Source organism: Neolamprologus brichardi, chromosome 12, assembly GCF_056152115.1.
Source record: "Neolamprologus brichardi isolate AB-2024 chromosome 12, ASM5615211v1, whole genome shotgun sequence".
Taxonomy (NCBI): Eukaryota; Metazoa; Chordata; class Actinopteri; order Cichliformes; family Cichlidae; genus Neolamprologus; species Neolamprologus brichardi.
Window position 1 is genome coordinate 3,863,834 of NC_142115.1, and position 18,308 is coordinate 3,882,141.

Below are 18,308 nucleotides of genomic sequence, written 5' to 3' on the forward strand. Positions count from 1 at the left end.
TTTTAAACAGTAACTGTAACGGAATACAGTTACTCATATTTTGTATTTTAAATACGTAACGGCGGTAAATGTATTCCATTACTCCCCAACACTGTTTATGGTATACCTTTTTCGCAGTGTCAGTTTTGGTGTCAATATTTTTTTTAGGTACAGTGAGGTACAACAACCTAATCTTATTTTCTCACTACTTGCATGTGTGAATTGTACACATGTTCATATTCCAGTTTGTTAAAAAGAGTTAGATTTTGTTGCTGCCTCAAATAAAAAACAAAACAAAACAGAACAACAACAAAACCCCATCAAAATATTTGTTTATCTGTTTTACATTGTGTAGTATGGGGGAAGGGGGCAGAGTGCTCTGCTAAATGTTGCTTTTTACTAAGAATTTTTATTTTTTACATTTAGATGACTGGCTTCTCCCGCTTCTGCTGTGCACAGGTTATTTTACCTCTAGTATTCATAAAGTAGCTTTGGAGATATTTCAGATATTGTTATTTTCTGGTTTGAAGCTTTGAAAGAATTATTGCAATGATTCCCAACAATACATCATTTTCAGAGACAATTTAACACATCACAATAGGAAACAGAATAATCAAATTAATGGCGCTTCGATTTTGAGATCTGATTGCTTGTGTGTGACAGAATCCAGTCATCAGTAATGTTATTAGTAACACCACTTTTCTGTGTTCGTCAGAAAAAATACTGAGTAGATACCGATTAGGAATAGATTAGATTATCAGTGATACTCAAATGCAATCAAAGGAAAATAATGGTTAACTTTTGCATTCTTCAGGCATCCTCTCACTCTCCAAGACTGAGGTAAAAAGTCCACTGCCCTCACTCCTGGGCATCTCACTATCTCCACAGATATGTCGTGTGGACCAACTGCTTTGTCCTGACATGTGTGAAACTTCCTGATTCACTCATTTTTCTCCATCTGTCCTCTGATGAATTTTCTTCATTCATCAGCTCCTCAAAATACTACTTCCATCTTCTTGAGACAGCTTGTCAGAGCTAATTCTACTTATTAATTGCTCGTGTGCTTTCGCTGCTGAGACACACAAGTGAATTACACTGCTCTTGTATTGCCAGGGTTATTGACTGATTATTGGAGGGCTGTCCTGCCATGTAGGTTGAACACCATTTATGTGCTTACGTTTCAGCTTGTTCTGTATCAGGCTGGCAACTCATCATTTATGGTATTCCCTTTTCCCCTAATGGCCAAATCCATCACTTGTTAGAGATGAGTTCTTGTGGTAGAAACTTTGAAAAAGAGAAGAAGAAGAAGGAGAAGAAACTACAGTGAGTCAATATTATTTTAGAAACAAAGCACACATAAATTTTGATCAGCTTACGTTTCTGAATACATTCAAATCACGTTTCTTACTTAACCACCTCACCAAAAACTACAGCGGGGTCGCACAGTGGGGCCTGACAGCACTGTGAGCTCTGTCAAGTTAGTTACACTAGAATAAAAGATTATATGATTGTAAGAAAATAAAAGTGTTTTATTTCCAATTTGCAGACAAAAAAATGAAGACTGAAGGTCTAATTAATATTTTTATGCAAAATCGGCTTACATGTAAAATGGTTTCTGTCGGCTGGCCCCAAAGGTGTGACTTCCGGGCTTGATTGGCAAACTGAGGAGATGTGCATTAAACGGAGGTGGTGATTTATATATATATTTTTTATTTTCTTAGCGGTGCAGAGCATCTTCTGTATTTTATTACCAATGGAATAGTTATTGTTATAAAGATAAACTAAAATTATTTGATCATTTATTTATTCTTAAGGAAACTCTAACAGCAACGGCCACTATATATTATTTTGAAACGCCCAACCGGAACGCATTTAAGCAATTACCTCGTTTGCTAAGAAAACGCTGTTTTTAAAGGGAAACCAAGGTTGTTGAGGTCTGTTGTGGGCATAGCAGGTGGAAGGTAGGTGTAAACTAATTTTTGCACTATAGCTGTCCAGTTACCACAGATGTTCTTGGTCTTTAATCTTTTCTTGTTTCGGAGCTTATCGCTGGGGTTAGCGGAAACCGAGATGCGTGCAGGTGTCAAGTCAAACGAACTGGTAAAGTGCGAGCTAACTAGCTAGCTAGGCTGAAGCTAGCGAGGCTAACGGTTGGGTTTCCGCGGTTCGCAAAGAAGGCTGCCGTGCTCCGGGATCTTACTGCCTTTGGTTGGCCGGAGTAGACAGTGGAAAAGTTAGTGTTGTTGGCTGTTCGCAAAAAACATACTGTCACGGTTGTATTTTGCCTTTTATAAGTACAGTGGCGAATATTTGCTGTGAGTGGCTGCGGGCGGTAAGGGAGGGGGGGCATTTATGCCCCCCTTTACATAGACTGTTCTGTTCAGTATGCTAAAGTCCTCCGTAGAGGCGAGGTAAGAATAATAAAAGGTCAGTCATCCTCGTCATTACAGCATATTTTACAATGTTACATTTATAAATGCTAACTTTAGTAGTTCATAATTAAAATTACTTGTATGAGTAAGTATTTATGTTGTGAAGCCAATTGGTTTCGTCAAACAAACGGGCAAGTTATGTTTGGCAAATGCTAAAAGATACGAAACCTAAATGAGTGATTTGGGATTTTTTTTTATTTTTATTTTTTTAGTTGTAGAGTTTTGTAATTACAAATAGTAGGGTGTAGTCACTGTGGGAAGTGTTGTTGTTGTTACATTACATAGTAGAAAAAGAACAATAATTTTAACACAGCTTCATTTGTGGGTTCAACCCTTCTTTGGGTACAAGAGCTTCTACTCCATCTAATGCCACTGTATAGTCCCTCTGAGCCAAGGGCACACTTGTAACTGTACCCTGTGTAAAGTGATACACATCTGTGTTGGGGCATGCTTTCCTCCACCACACAGCTGACCTTGACCAAGTCTACATTCTCAAAAGCGTACACCTTTCCCAGACAGTTTAACAGCTTCATGTTGCTGCTCATTTCTTTTCTAGAGGTGCAGTCAGTTTTTGCATCATGTGGGGAACAGATGCCGTTACAAATGGACATTGGTAATGGTGACATAGGGCAGTCTTACGGAAGATATTTAGTGGATGCAGTGAGGTTTTATTGCTGAATGTGTGTTTTGTTTACAGTAAATGGAACAATCTTGCATGTAAACTTTATTTTGCGCTGAGGTTCATCAAGAATCTAAGGGTCCCTGAGAGAGTTTGATAGGCTGGCCGCCATCTGTTTTGTTTTTTTTGTTTTGTCTTTTTTTCCTTATCAGCATGCTCGGGACCTTCAATTTACTATAAGAGTACGCACAGTCACTGCTTATTTTGTCCCTTGTGCCACACAAGCACAGTGTATATGTGCTTAACAGTTGGCCGCTTGCATTTATGTCTTAAAATGCGACCATTAACAGAGCATGTGAGGCTACTGAGCTTCTTTTTTTTTTCTGTGATATGCATGCCAAGGCAAGATGTTTCCAGATGATATAACACTGAAGATGTGTCTGTAAAAAAATCTATCTGAATGCTTCATCTGTTTAATAAAATTGTCCTTCTACTCCTCACCTTCTTTAGGGTTGCTGCTGTTTGCAGGAACGTGTGGAGCAGAAGAGCTGTGCCATTCCCCCTTTTGCCCTCTCATGCCCCCCTTTCCCCCGTGTGTCTCCCTGTGTGTTAGTGCCCCCACACCCCACCCACCCCCAACCTGATCCGTTGCCGCTCCAGCCCAAAGTCGCCCTCTCACCCCATGCTTGGGACAAAGGTTGCTCACTGCCAGCCCAATGACTGCCTGGATTGTACTACCTGTCAGCTTGTCTGCCTTCTCCATCACAGGAATATGGATAGTGTGAGTCACAGTGCCTGGGTCTTGTATGCTGTCACATTTAAATGTGTTACATGATGGGTCGGTTAATTGAAGGGGTTGTGGGAAAGGACAGGGCAAATGGGCTTTTGTCATTGGGGATTTGTTTCTTTCTTTAAATTATGGTGGGTTTTTTACTCTACAGGTATGCCATGGCTGTGATGAATCACCATGTGTGTCCTGTGGAGAACTGGTATGTGATTTTTCTTCTATGAAGGTGATTAAATGAGCTAAAATATCTAATAGCTCTGGTTTATTTTTGTAACTTAACTCCATAGCTATGAGCAGGGAATAAACAGAGCTTTTTGTGTCACTCCTACAGGTCTTACAATGTAACATGCATAGAAGAGCTGCCCCGGCCAGGCTTCCCGAAGTCATGCTGCACCATCCAGGACATCCCCCTCATCAGGTCCCTTTGCTACACTTAATGTCTTTGTTTCAGAGTACAAAAGCTATTTTGTGTTAGCAAAGGCCTCGAAGCATGAATTATCATCTTGTTATGTCATCGTTTTGCATAAATTGCATTTGTTTCATTTGCAAATACGCCACTTACCACAGGGGAGTACAATAGCGCTCTTGTAAAAACTAATCACTCCAAACAAGTTTTCGCAGTCCGTACGCTTAGATGATTTCTCATCTAAGTTTCAGGCTGCGTAAGCCGACGTTTGGTGTCATCCCTTGGCAGAAGCATACTGTTAAACAGTGTCAGGTAAAATACATGCGTAGTCCTTTTTAAAGTAAGTCTCACTATTCAGCAGCCATCTTGTCATCACCTCAGGGAAGTTAATTGGGCATTTATCTTAAAGATCCTATCTAAATGAATGGGGAAGGAGCCATGGCTAGTCTTATAAATGACTGCTTAAGACTGTTTCCTCCTTCTCACACCAGATCATTGAACAAATGGATGCAGTTAACAAAAAACAATAAGTACAGTTTTCCATGTTTTTAGTATATCGAGTGGTTTCAGAACGGTTTAGTTGTGAATCTCAGTATGTGACACTGCAACAACATGATTAACTCATGTTTTTCAGTTCGTTACATTGTTGATTTGCTCTTTAAGGGTAGAGGCAGGACAGCTGCCATCTTTGGTGTTTCAGAAATTAGAATCATTTGTCATTTCTGTTGTGTGTGTGTGTGTGTGTGTCTTTGTAAATACTGTCTATATCTTGTCTTCACAGTAAATGTGGCTCCTACCCTCCTGAAAGCTGTCTGTTCAGCCTGATAGGCAATGTTGGAGCCTTCATGGGTAAGCCGAACTAAACGCAGTACATGCATGCATGCATATCTTTACAGTGTGTATAGATGTCGATGTAGCTTGCAGTGAGTTGGCTGAGTGTGACATGTAGTCTGTAAACAATGGGAAAATCTGTTCCTCATTATGTTTTATGTTCTATTGTTATGTTAAGTTTTAGCAACACCCAACGACAGAGTTTTAGTTTATGTACTAGTGTTAGCTAATGTATCACTAATTGAAGACAACAGGAAGCGACTGTACCCAGAGAAACTAAGTTTTGGTTAATAACTTCCTGTAAAACTGCCAGTTGACATTTCAACACTTCCTTTTTTTGTTGTGGTAATGATGACATAATCACTTTAAGCTACTTTCTGTTTCAAGTCTTAATGTTAAACTGAGATAATCATCTGTGAGAACATCAAACTTCTTATTCGACTAGCAAGAATGATACCCTCTGTAATTGATTACCAAAGTATGCCTTGGTGTATTTTTTTTTTTTTAATTTTTTTAGTCTTTAGTGTCTTAAAACATTTAAGAGCATCTTAAATGACACACAGAAGAAAGGTGTGGGGTCATTTCATAAGGAATAAAAGGTGGACTGTAGGGCTGGGCTATATTATACCGTTCACGGTAATACCGGTGTAATTTTGGGCAACGATAGGAAAATGAAATATCGCGATAGAATATGGGTAAAACGCGCATGCGAAGTGCCATTGTTTACATATGCACATGGCGGCGACGCAGAATGAGAAGAGCTAAAGTGAATCGTTAAATGAAACAGATGAACCAGAATTGGTTTGTAAAAATGCTGCAACTTCAGTGGTGTGGAACTGGTTTAGCTTTCGTCCGTCAGACACACAACAAAGCACTATTTTTGGTAGAGCATGCTAGCGGGCCGTCGTTATTACCGTGTTTTTTGGAAAATACGGCACACTTAAAATCAATCCTTTGATTTTTCTGAAAATCGACAGTGCCCCTTATAATCCCGTGTGCCTTATGTATGAACTCTGGTTGTGTTTACTGACCTCGAAACGATTTTATGTACACGGCGCTCGAAAATCTGTCAAATGTTTTAGTACGACTTTGCTAAGCTACGAAGCCGCACCACTCGATGGATTGTCGGAGCATTACGGCTATATTAGGCAGGCGCCTCGCACAGTGATACGTACTGTGCTTCAACATAATATTACCGTATTGTGTGTGTATAACCTCTTTAAGTTTTGTGGATATTATACATGGTTATGCTGAGGATATGTCGGCCAATTTCCACTGGAAATGCTTTTTGGTTAAACTGTCAGCAAGGAATTTGCATTTGCACTGTTAAATTTTTATATAACTTTAATTCACATAAAAAAAAAAAAAACAGCTGCTTGTTTAAGTGGAAATACATTGATGGAGTTTTTTGCACTAATAAAGTTGTGGAGTTGTAAAGTATTTTGTCTAGGGTCAATTATATCGTCAGTTATATCGTTATTGCAAATTTTTAAATCTATATCGTGATAAATATTTCTGATCATATCGCCCTGCTCTAGTGGACTGGTTAAATCTCTAATCTGTCTCTATGTTCATCACCAACACTTGAGTGAAAAGCCTGTTGGCTTCTGTTTGTTAAACAAAATTAGGCAGTAGACACCTTTCATCTCAACACTGTCTCCACAGTCCACTCTGTATATTTTATTAATTCTCCAGTTTCCCACAGGCACAGACGTTAGCCACAAGCCTCTGAGAGTTATGCAGGGGCTGGAAATAGCCTGTGCTCTCTAATCAATAATGAATACAGCTTTCCTTCCCCCTCTGTCCCTTCCCCTGCATTCACCTTCTGTGGCTTTCCTCCATTCCTTCTCCTCCCCCCCCCTCTCTCTTGTTTTATCACCACTCACTTCTGTCCCAGTTTCCCACAGCTGCTTGATTGCTTCTCTCCTGCAACTCTACTTCATTATTCACGTCACCTTTACTTCTCATGTCTTTCCTTTATATTCCAGCTGTCATGGTTTTATTTTGTTTCCTTGCATTTTTAGTAAATGATGCATTTCTGTAATTCCTCGGTAGACCAGAAACCGTTTTAGACCCTCCAATTCCTTCCTGTTGGTAGCTTGTGATGTTGGGCTCTGTTTTACTGACTTGCAACTTGGGTTTTTAAGCCTGCTGAGAAAATTGACCCTTATGCAAGCAGAGATGTCAGTATTTGAAAGCCAGCATCCTGTCTAACGCAGCGGTTACATGAATCACATAGTCTAACCTTTGGAAGAATGCGTGAAGCCACTTCCCAGCTACTTTTCTCATGATGCAGAACAGCGAGTGTCCAAATCTCAGGCATTCAAGTTTATTCTAAAAAATTAGGAAAACAAAAGCATACTTTTCATACTAAGACCGCTTCCTTCCACATTCAAATCAAAAAGATTATAGATTATTAATACTTGTTAAATTTGTTTCCAACAGTTGTGATGGTGTGCTTTTTGCGCTACGCCCAAGTGATCGAACACAGCCACAGATGCTGGGTCAACACCAGCGCTCTGGTGTCTGGCTGCACCAATGCCATTGGTCTTGTCATGGTGGGCAACTTTCAGGTAAGTGAAGAAAAAAAGGAATGTAATGATTAGTAGATATCATAAACCTGTGTTTTATTCACAATAGAAACTAGGGCTGCACGATTAATCGTTAGAAAATCGCGATCTCATTTCCAAATGACAACGATTTAAAAAAAAAAAAAAAGAAAAAAAAAAAAGACAACAACGATTGTACCGCATTTTGATCTGGGACGTAATCTGCATGAAAACAAGCGCTCACTCTTCCTGCTCAACAAATGACAAGGGCGGAGCCTTATACCACGTGATACAGAGGCTGGCTGCTAAAATTGGCAGGAAAAAAACAACGGAGAGCACGTCAGGGATGACGAGAAAGTGACAGGAGAAAATCCGTCCCGGTCAACCACCCAAACATCAATAACGGGAACCTTATACAGCGCTTCCCTATACCCATCGAACTCCCGCAGGCACAAAGAAATTACGGAGGCTATTACTTATCACCTGACCAGAGATATGGCTCCATCAACACTGTGCAAAACGAGGGATTTAGGAAAATGATCAACACCCTAGACAAACGCTACACAGTGCCGTCCCGCAACTATTTTTCTATTGTTGCACTACCTGCTCTATACACGCAGTGTCGAGCAACGGTGGAGACGGAATTTCAAGCAGTGCAACATTTTGCGGCAACGACAAAACGTGAGACATTTGTTGTTTTTATGTTCAGTCTCAACTGTTACAAAGTTGATGTGCAGTTAATAAGCGCAATAAATATTTATACTGGAAAAGAAAATCGTGAGAGAATCGTGATCTCAATTCTAAGCAAAAAAATCATGATTCTCATTTTATGCAAAATCGTGCAGCCCTAATAGAAACCCATCGAATGTTTAAAATGAGAAAATGTACCACTTTTAAGAAAAAACCCATATCTGCTCATTTGAATGTGGCGCACAAAAGCGCCCTCGTGTTTTTCCACGATAGTCTGTAAATATCTGAGAACTGAAGAGAGCAGCTGCTGAACTTGAACAGCAGTATTGTCTCATTCTTGTCTGAAATAGATTTTTCTTCTGTTGGATGTTTTTAGTTGAAGGGTCTGGACTGCAAGCAGGCCAGTTCAGCACCTACACAACACAAAAGCCATCGCCTGAATGGGAGGATACGTTTCTCTAAAACCAGTGTACATATCATTCGGTATTGATGGGATCTTTCTGTTTGTACAAGCTGTTAATTTCACAGGCACTGATGTGCCTCAATACAGTCTAATGCAGACTTTTGAACTGAGTGCTGCTGATAAGCTGGATTGTCGTCAGTTTGTCTGACCACAGAGCATTTTTTGTTACCAGGGTCAATTTTATATTCTCTTTAGCCGGAGAAGACGGCTAAAGATGTGTTTACTCACATGCTGCTGCCATCAAATTTAAAATGACCTTAATTTCTAAAATGATACATTTTCTCAGTTTAAACATTTGATGTTTCAGTGTTGTGTTGTGAATAAAATGAGCTTATGAGACTTGCAAATCATTGCCTTCTATTTTATTTTCATTTTATAGTCATGCTGATCACAATAAGTGAAGACCTCGTAGATGTCACAGTTCAAACGGCTCTTCTGTTTCCATCTGACAGGTTGATCATGCCAAATCTCTTCACTATGTGGGAGCGGGTGTGGCCTTTCCAGCAGGGCTGCTGTTTGTGTGCCTGCAGTGTGTGTTGACCTACCGTCTGGCTGTCACGGCCCTCGACTACTGGATGGCTCATTTCCGAGTGGCTCTGGCACTGGGAGCCATGATCTCCCTCGTCTTCAGTATCCTTTCCTTACTGGAGTGAGATCCTTGTTATTATGCAGATAAACGTATGAATGTGGTTTCAGCTCTTTTAAGCTTTTATTGAGTTCCTTTAAAGCCACACTGATGACTTTGTCATTCAAAGGCATGGTAGCTCTGGGTCTTACAGTAAGACCGTCCTGGGTTCAAACCTAGGCGAGGCCTTTGTGTTCTCCATGCATGCTCTTGCTCCAGTTGGACCTCGTGGTGACCTGAGCAGGGTGTTACCTGCTTTTCTCACCACCTCACCTGGGACAGGAACAATCTATGAACTAAATAAGAAAAATAGCCTTTGATGTCAAACTGCCTGCCTGCCTACTCATTGGCTGATTGGCAACAGAAATTAGAACCGTTCAGCTCCGTCCTCATCAATGTTCCCTCTAAGCTGCGCGTGTGCGCACTGCTGGCACGATCTCTGCGCACAGAAAATCTGCGTTGCGCACAAAAAAAAATCTAACCTGAATTAAAATGAAAACTTTGACACTGCAAAAAAGAATTGTTTAGTCAGTAAGTGACCGGCTGCTCCTGTATAGGATTAGAACAGACCTTAAAAAGTATGGGGGCACAGTGCCATTGCAGGTGGGGGCGCGGTATGAAAAGGAAAAAAAAACGCTTGGACACTGCTAGCATAATGGACAGGTTTTTGATGGGGCGCCCACACAAATGCAAAGCAGGAGATGAAGCATCGCTGAATATGTTTCCAAACCAACTTCATTCTAAGCCAAAGACTAGAAAATATGGTCAAGTATATCTGCCCTTTGGCTTCACCTGCACAAGTGCCGAGGTAGGTCTCCCTGCAGAATTGGTTTTCCCTTCATCGGGAGCAGCGCTGGGCTGTTTAAATCACGGACAAACAGGATCCCACAGTTGTGTATGTTTTTAAACCCATTTTGCACAGAGGCATTTTTTGGAAAATGTAATGATAGCAATGTTGAATATTATTACACAGGAAAAAAACAACTACACGTAAAATAATTACACCGTAACGCCTCTGCCTTTGTAAATAGAGGGACATTAACTGCATGTGTGTATGTAAGCGTGTAAACCTGCAGATAGAGACAAAATACTGTTAATCTGAATATCTGCCATTCTGCAATTTATCTCCTGTAAACAATAACGTGGCACACAGCGTGACGTGAAAGAAGGCATACCTTTGACGTTGAGTGACCAACTCTGTATTCCTCGTCCACACTAAACACAAAAAAGTTTGAAGGAGTTTAAAGAGTTAAGAGTTTAAATTTTTTTTCCAGTGATTCGAAACGCCGTTTACGTGTGGACGAAAGGTCGAAACACATAGGAACAGCTGCGTTTTCAAAAATACCCGTGTAGGTGTGGACGTAGCGTAAAAGAGTTGGTAGTTTATTTTCTTACTACCTGCAGATTACTTGTATTTAGTTAATTGTTTACTAAATGTTTGAGGTGTGAAATAAACCGCAATGGAGCAAAATATGGGTGTGTGTGGTTAAAGGATGTGTTTGCGCATGCGTGTGCGGGGACATTTTCTTGTAAAACAAAGCAGGGCCTGGCAAAAAAAGTTTGGGAACCACTGGATTATCCCATAGTCCAGCCAATAATGCGATTCACATTCGTATATACGCAGCCAATCAACGTCGTTGACAGGCTATGACAGCGTCCTTATGCGCCGACACCGGTGTTTTTAGCGAGCAAAGCGGCGTGGCTGATGTGGAGTGAAGCCACGTTAATGACAACGTGAACAACCATTGGAGATGTGAGCAGGACAGACGGAACAACTGACGGAAAAAGTGTGGACTTTATACCAGTTTTTGACTCAGTGTAAAACCAGAGTTATGATAAAAATAGATGCAGTGTTTGTTTTTCTTCCTGAATACTATCGTTGTTAGGGTCCTTTACTGCGGGAAGAAACGGTAAAAACTGTGTTTTTATAAGGAAAACGGTCAAAAGCCTGTGAGCAAAAACACCAAAAGAAACCCAACCCTTTCCTATTGGTGGAAAAATGTACCATGTCGACCAATCAAAAAAATTATATAGCAACATAGCATTTAGTTGTTTAGGAAGGGGGGGGGTTTTAGGAGTGACGGCGTGTTTTGAGATGTGAGAGATTTGCGACGTTTAGGTGTAGTTAGTGTGTAGTGTAGTCAATAGTTTTGTTGTGTCAGAACAATGAGGCGACAGTGATAAGTCTCCTGTTGTCAGGCCTGCAGGTATCAGGCTGTTGTTCTCCTTTATCTCATAGTGGACAGAAATTATTTTTTGGAGTGGCACAAATAATTTGTGTGGCATCAAATTTGATGCAGAACAGCTGATTGTTCTGTAAATAGTTTGAAATGTTTGTTTAAAAAAACACCTTGGCTGCATTTTTAGGTAAACGGCTGCAAAAAACTTTGTTTGCATAACTCGTTACTTTTTTGAAGAAGTAACTATATAATTAATTGCCCATCATTGGTCATTATTTACTGTATTTTGCAGACAGAGTTACAGGACTCTCTCCCAGACCACAGACTCGCACTCATAATACAAGTCAGAGTTTTATTAAAAAAAATAAAGTTGTTTTCAAAATTGGAGTTCAAGTTATTTTTACTTCCAATAGTGTTAACATCCTACACAGGTCATGAACAAGATTTTTTTTTTTTGAAATTTCATTATAAGTGGGCTAAAAGCAGTTAATTAAAAGTAGTCTAACATAAATGTAAATGCTGTAATTTGATTATTTTAATAAACCATGTAACTTGGATTCGATGGTGGCGTGACCACAGTGCACACGTCTAATGTTGCTCGCAGTGGTCAAAGGGACGCTCAGACACATGAAAAATTGGAGGGAACATTGGTCCTCATTATAAGTAAGTCTACTGTGGGTGAAGAAAAAATTTAGATACCAGTCACTTAACCCTCTACTGCATGACTTTTTAATTTTTTGAGAAAAAAATATTTCTCCCTATTTTGGGGGAGCTTTAGGGTCCTTAATAATATATCAATCATAAAACCTTGCAATTTGTCCCCATAAAGTAAGCGAGACCTCACAATGGGAGTGTGTAAACAAATTTGTGTCCCCACAACAATAAGTAATACACGTCCACACACACGGCACAGATCTTACACATGGCCCACATACCGCAAAGAATGACGGCCCTTTGGTGGCCCAGACCTGGTTTGCCAGTGGTGGCCCACACATGGGCCAGCACAAGGCCAGTTTCAGACACACTGGTGGTCCTGTGCTGGACCATGTGTGGATTACCTCTGGCAAACCTGATCTGGGCCACCAAAGGCCGTCATTCATTGCGGTATGTGGGCCATCTGTAGGTGGTGTGCAGCCACGGGCCAGTTGTAGACACACTGCTGGCCCTGTGCTGGCCAAGAACGGTTTACGCTCTAGCCCCAGATGTCAGCCTAATGTGTACCTTAATCAAGCCATGCAAAAACAACATGTGCCAGAACATGCAAAACAGTGCAAAAGTAACATGTCGAAACTCTGTTCAGACAGTGAATGGACTGATTTTTATATAGCGCTTTTCTACTCTCCCAGATTACTCAAACTGCTCTATACAACATGCCACTTTTGCTTAACTGAGTGCTTCCTAACTACATTCATGCACATTCACACTCTTGACATGCAGACTGGAGGAGCCAGGGATCGAACCGCTAACCTTCCGATCAGTTTGTAACCTGCTCTACCACCTGAGATATGGCATGCCATCGCATAAACAGTGGCGTCATTGCCAGACCTGACACACATCTGGTTGACATACACTCTGCCAAAACACCAGTCAGTCAGAAGTGCCAGCTTGATGCCAGATCTGGGCCAGACCTGTTTTCTGTAGGCCTGGGCCACATAAACCAAGTCACAATCAAGCCAGATATGGCATGCCATCACATAGACAGTGCCATCTATGCCAGGCCTGGCCCATATCTGGAAGACATACGTCTTATCATGCCAGAAGTCAGCCAGCAGTGCCGACTTGATACCAGATCCTGGCCAGACCTGTCTGCTATGTGGGCACTAACACACACACAGACACAGTTACTTTACCAACTGACCCCTGAGCTCCTAAGTGTCCCGCAAACCTCATTCAGGGATCCACTTCTCTACTTCAATGTCACTCCCTGAAAGCTCAGTGTCCTCACTTTCTGAGGACAGAAAGTGCACATTCCCTTGGTTTCCTTCCATAAAAGGTATTTACATCCATGTCCTGTAATTATGAGTAGATTGTAAAGTAAAAAACATTGACTATGATCATATAAATGCACCCAGACACATCTCTACACTCGTATGCAAATGCATTATATTGCCTGAAAAAAATTGGGCTAACTGCGCAGTATTGCCTTGAGGCAACGAATGAAAATTAACAGTTTTACTGTATAAATAAATTTAAAAAAGTAGAACAAACAATCAAATAAGCTTCTTAACATATTCATGCACATACAAGTATTCTTTAATATACATTTATTTCACTATAAACATGTAAAATAGTGATCTTTATCTTGCCTCCTAATGGAGATGTCCCTCATGTAGTGCAGCTTGCAGAAAGGGGTCCTTCCCCCCCCCCAAAAAAAAAAAAAAATGAAAGTCACACCACCTTCAACTCATCATTTTATTGGAAAGAGATGTCTGGTAGCATTATTTGAAAAAGTTTTTGTTTTTTTTTGGTTTTTTTTGAAGGGCCAGTGTAAGGCATGAAAATGTGGTTTGTTGCCTCAGGGCAACGCTATGCTGTAGAGGGTTAATACTTTAAGTCCATCTGTTTGGTAGAGATTTGAATGTTCTGTCTGCTTCAGTGAGGATAAATGCTGTGTTCTCTCTACAAGAGCCATTTGTCATCCTTAACTTGTCCTCCAAGGCGGCATCTTCTTCATTCACGAGAGCTTTACCCTGCAGCACGCCGCAGCCATCTGCGAGTGGGTCTTCACGGTGGACATCCTGGTTTTCTACGGCACCTTCACCTATGAGTTCGGCACCGTCACCAGTGAGACCATGATGGCAGGCTTGCAGCAGAGCCACCACGGCTCAGGAGTGATCATGGGTTCCAGGGGCCAGGGCTCAACATTAGGAGGGGCAACCAAAGGCCTCAAGTCCCCTGGGGGAAGCAGCACATCGACACATCTCAACTGTACCCCAGAGAGCACAGCCATGTTGTAGCTGTGCAGCCCAGCCGAAAGGTCTGAAACATCACCGCAGAGGTGCTTCACGGGCTCCCACAGGAAGCCAAGCTGACAGAGGCAGCACATGGAGGAAGAGGAGGCGTTTGGATATCCTCAACCTGTTTATTGTTTTTAAATCTCCACTGTTGGCATGACCTGCTACAGTTGTTTCCTGTAGTGTTGTTGAAAGTTTGGAGCCATGAATGTTCCTCGGTGGCTGTTGATCTGGGTACTTCTGCATTAGGTAGGGTGTTGCCTGACTGGGAGAGAGGTTTTTATTTTTTATTTTATTTTCTCCAAAAGCTGATTCTCTTCATCTGGACATTGCTACGTCCAGATGAACATAGCTGGTCTCTTGATGGTTTTCTCCTTCTCCCCAGACTCCTACCCAAAACCTTGCGTGGCCGACCTGCTTCGGCTTTTTGCTTCTCTGCATGGCACGCTTTTCTTTCTTTCTGTCTTTTTCTTTTAACAGAAGAGCATTTCATGTTTGATTTCTGAGTTTGTGTAGTAGGTAGGAACCACTGAATGTCTGAGAAATGAATAGTTACGTTATGTTTTACAGTTTAAGAGCGCACAAGCTTTTTTTTTAATCAATCAGGCATAAATTAATTATCGCACCTGCCTTTGGTTTGGTTGCACAGATAATTTGAATGAAGATGATGAAGGTACTTTTTAAATAATGTTTTTAAAAAAACGTGTAAATGTGTATGTTGGGCCTGCGTCCCTCGTGTGACAGCAGCATGGAAATGAATCAATCACCCTTAGCTGATAATCGTCATCTCCTATATGTCGTTCCATAAATGTGTTGACAGTTTCTTTGAAATGCTAACATTTTATGTTACCTTTTATTTCACCGATGTCCACGCAATAACTGCCATCAGTCATGTGATAATGAGTTTAACGCAAACCCTCTCTTTGCTTCTGACAGATATTTAAAGCCCATGTTATAAAACAAGTTGGCGTGTGAGTTAAAACAAGAATCGACTTTGGCATCTGAAGGTTCTTGTTCGCACATTGATGTGATTCCAAGCTGGACCCTTGGAAGCCTTATTTGAGTTCATAGACCAGCGTTTTGTATCAGGAAGAAGTGATGTGAAGCCCAAGGTAGTGTGATTTATTCACAGGAGAGGTACATGTGATACAGGCTGTAGACTGATGTCAAAGTGCTTTATGTGATGCGTTTTTGTTTTCAATTGTGTTGTTGCCAATTTCTCTTAAGTTGTTATCTTTGTAGTAGCTCAACACCAGACTGCCACACATCACCACTGGTCAAACTGCAGCTGGCTAATGCCGCCTGATTAGGTTACATTTCTTTATGTTGGAGTGAGTGAGGTGTGTGCACAGTATTCTGCCCTCTGCATAGTGTTGAGTCATTTTAAACTGTCTGAAACACTGGATGCCAGCAATACCTTCTTTTTTTTTTTTTAAAGGTCACCTACCTCTTATTTTTTGTCAGTTGGATGTTACTAGAAGGTGAAAGCTTCTAGTACAGAATACAGTTGTGAAACATTTTCCATCTCGCAGCGTTTGAGGTATTTAATGTGATGGCGAGTCGGCAGTGTGCGACTCTGTCTGCAAGCGTCTGTCCTAAGAAGTGTCAGCATCCTGTGTAACGGCACAGTGGATGCAGTTACACAGGATGCACAATCATGTGTCTGTTTTGTTGATCCTGTTTGTCCTGCAAAACTTGCCAAAAAGACTAAAATCTACTCCAGGTTGAGTTAATTTTTTTGTGTCTTTTCCGTTTTAGCATTACATCTTGTACTTTCTTTTTCTTTCTTTCTTCTCGTGTGTTCACCTGTAACTTGTTTCGCCATACTGTTATTGAGTCATGCAGTTTGACTCCCAATGGCAGCTTGTTTGAGTCCTCACATTGGGGTTGGGATTCTGTTACAGCATCTATAGCATAATGCCATCTTCCACAGGCCAAATATTAAATTAGTGGATTTCATTAGTTTGTTTTTTGTTTTTGTGTTTTCTTTCTATCCAAATGTGCACTTCAATAAGCAGTCAGATCATTGGGTTGTTTGTGTAGGAACACTGTATTACAAAAAGCTGCCTGAACTGTACGTCTTGAACTTTAGCAACACAGAAAACCTTTATTGGTCCTGTTTTTCTTTTGAATTTGAAGAGTATGTAAATGAATGGTAATCACGGAGTCTGACAAATCCCTGAAATCAAGTCAACACAAATTGTTTGTTTTTTATAAATTCTGTAAATATGTATGATTTTTGTCTATCATTTAGGTATTTTCATTTGACAGAGATTTATATTCAAATATGAAATAAAAATGATAAATTATTAGCACGTGGCTATTTCCCTTTGTTTCCTCAACGTTACTTTCAGCTGCTGTGTCTTTGATTTAGATTATATTTCTTCTGTGTGGGATGGCCTTCCTGACACAACCCCGAAGGAATTCAGATCTCCTGGGATCAGACCGGGGCTCTTGTTGGGTGAATGTGTAAACTACAACATTATATAAACGGCAAAATTAGTTCAACTCTACAAATCAGCTTCTATTTTCATTTCACTTTTGGTCTTGGGTGCTTCACACTGTGGAAAATGTCAGGCGTTAAGAATATTTTTAGGACTCGCCTGTTCTTTAATGCAGCCGTTCACACCAAATGCTGAATGAATTTGTGGCAGTTATCGCTTTTTTTTTTTTTTGCATTTGGCAAAAGTGCTTGTAACCCAAATTGTGCACAGTTACCGAATATACACAGACATGGATGAATTTTTCACAAAACGCATCGTGTTGTAACTCATTTGGTGTGCAATGGCCTTTATAGAGTGGCTTTGCTTGATTTACAGCTCAAAGCCTTATGTATCTCATGAGCTTTGATACAGCCAAGACTCATTATGAGATAATGACACGAGCTTTATTTACCATCTGAAACAAGCAGTTTTAGATTGCCTTTCATCAAGGCAACTGTCTTCTGATTGGCTGCCCCTCGCAAACAGATATTCAGACGGCAGGAGGGTGGGGCTTCTGTCTTCACAGAGCTGTGATCGAGATGACTGTAATGAGGAGATCTGTTCTCTTTGTCATACGTAGTAGCTCAGCTGGCTCATGATCCTTCATAATTCACAGGTTACTGTAATGTATAAAGTGCAGAAAGACAGTGAAGAGTTTTGTCATTGCTTGGATGCACAAACCAATGAAAAGTTAGAGAAGCTTTAAGTCAGTCATATCCACGACAGATTCATCTCATGTCACTAAAGTCTGACCGCCAGTCTAAGACTCATTACGTCACTGTGTACTGCAGCAATACTTGGGCGACCGTGGCTCAGGGGGTTGGGAAGCGCATCTGTAACCGGCCGGTTCGGTCCCCGGGCTCTCTGTCCTGGTCGTTGTGTACTTGGGCAAGACACTTTACCCTACTGCCTACTGGTGATGGCCAGAGGGGCCGATGACGCGATATGGCAGCCTCACTTCTGTCAGTCTGCCCCAGGGCAGCTGTGGCTACAACTGTAGCTGCCTCCACCAGTGTGTGAATGTGAGAGTGAATGAATAGTGGCATTGTAAAGCACTTTGGGTGCCTTGAAAAGCGCTATATAAATCCAATCCATTATTATTAATAGTGGAGGGACATATGGACAGCTGATGGACTTCTCAGCACTCCATGAGTTCACTGATCCTTTTGTCTGAGATGGTGTTTAGAGCAGTCTGAGCTTTTGTCTCACAGGAAATACTTGTACATACACCGACCTCACAATTTAAAACTTGAACTGTGTGCAACATGAGCACCCACTGCTGTAACACTATATGCAGCCTGCAGTGAATA

At 41.0% G+C, this 18,308-nt stretch overlaps 1 protein-coding gene across 1 annotated transcript; it reads left to right on the forward strand.

Annotated features, from left to right (window-relative positions):
- The first annotated feature begins 1,863 nt into the window (after nt 1–1,863).
- On the forward strand, nt 1,864–16,824 carry LOC102785549 (transmembrane protein 150A-like). Its single transcript, XM_006805430.2, has 8 exons — nt 1,864–1,940; nt 3,541–3,811; nt 3,972–4,019; nt 4,149–4,235; nt 5,005–5,072; nt 7,500–7,627; nt 9,209–9,386; nt 14,220–16,824. The coding sequence occupies exons 2-8, from the start codon at nt 3,747–3,749 to the stop codon at nt 14,516–14,518; spliced, it is 873 nt and encodes a 290-aa protein (XP_006805493.1). The 5' UTR covers nt 1,864–1,940; nt 3,541–3,746; the 3' UTR covers nt 14,519–16,824.
- The last annotated feature ends 1,484 nt before the right edge of the window (nt 16,825–18,308 follow it).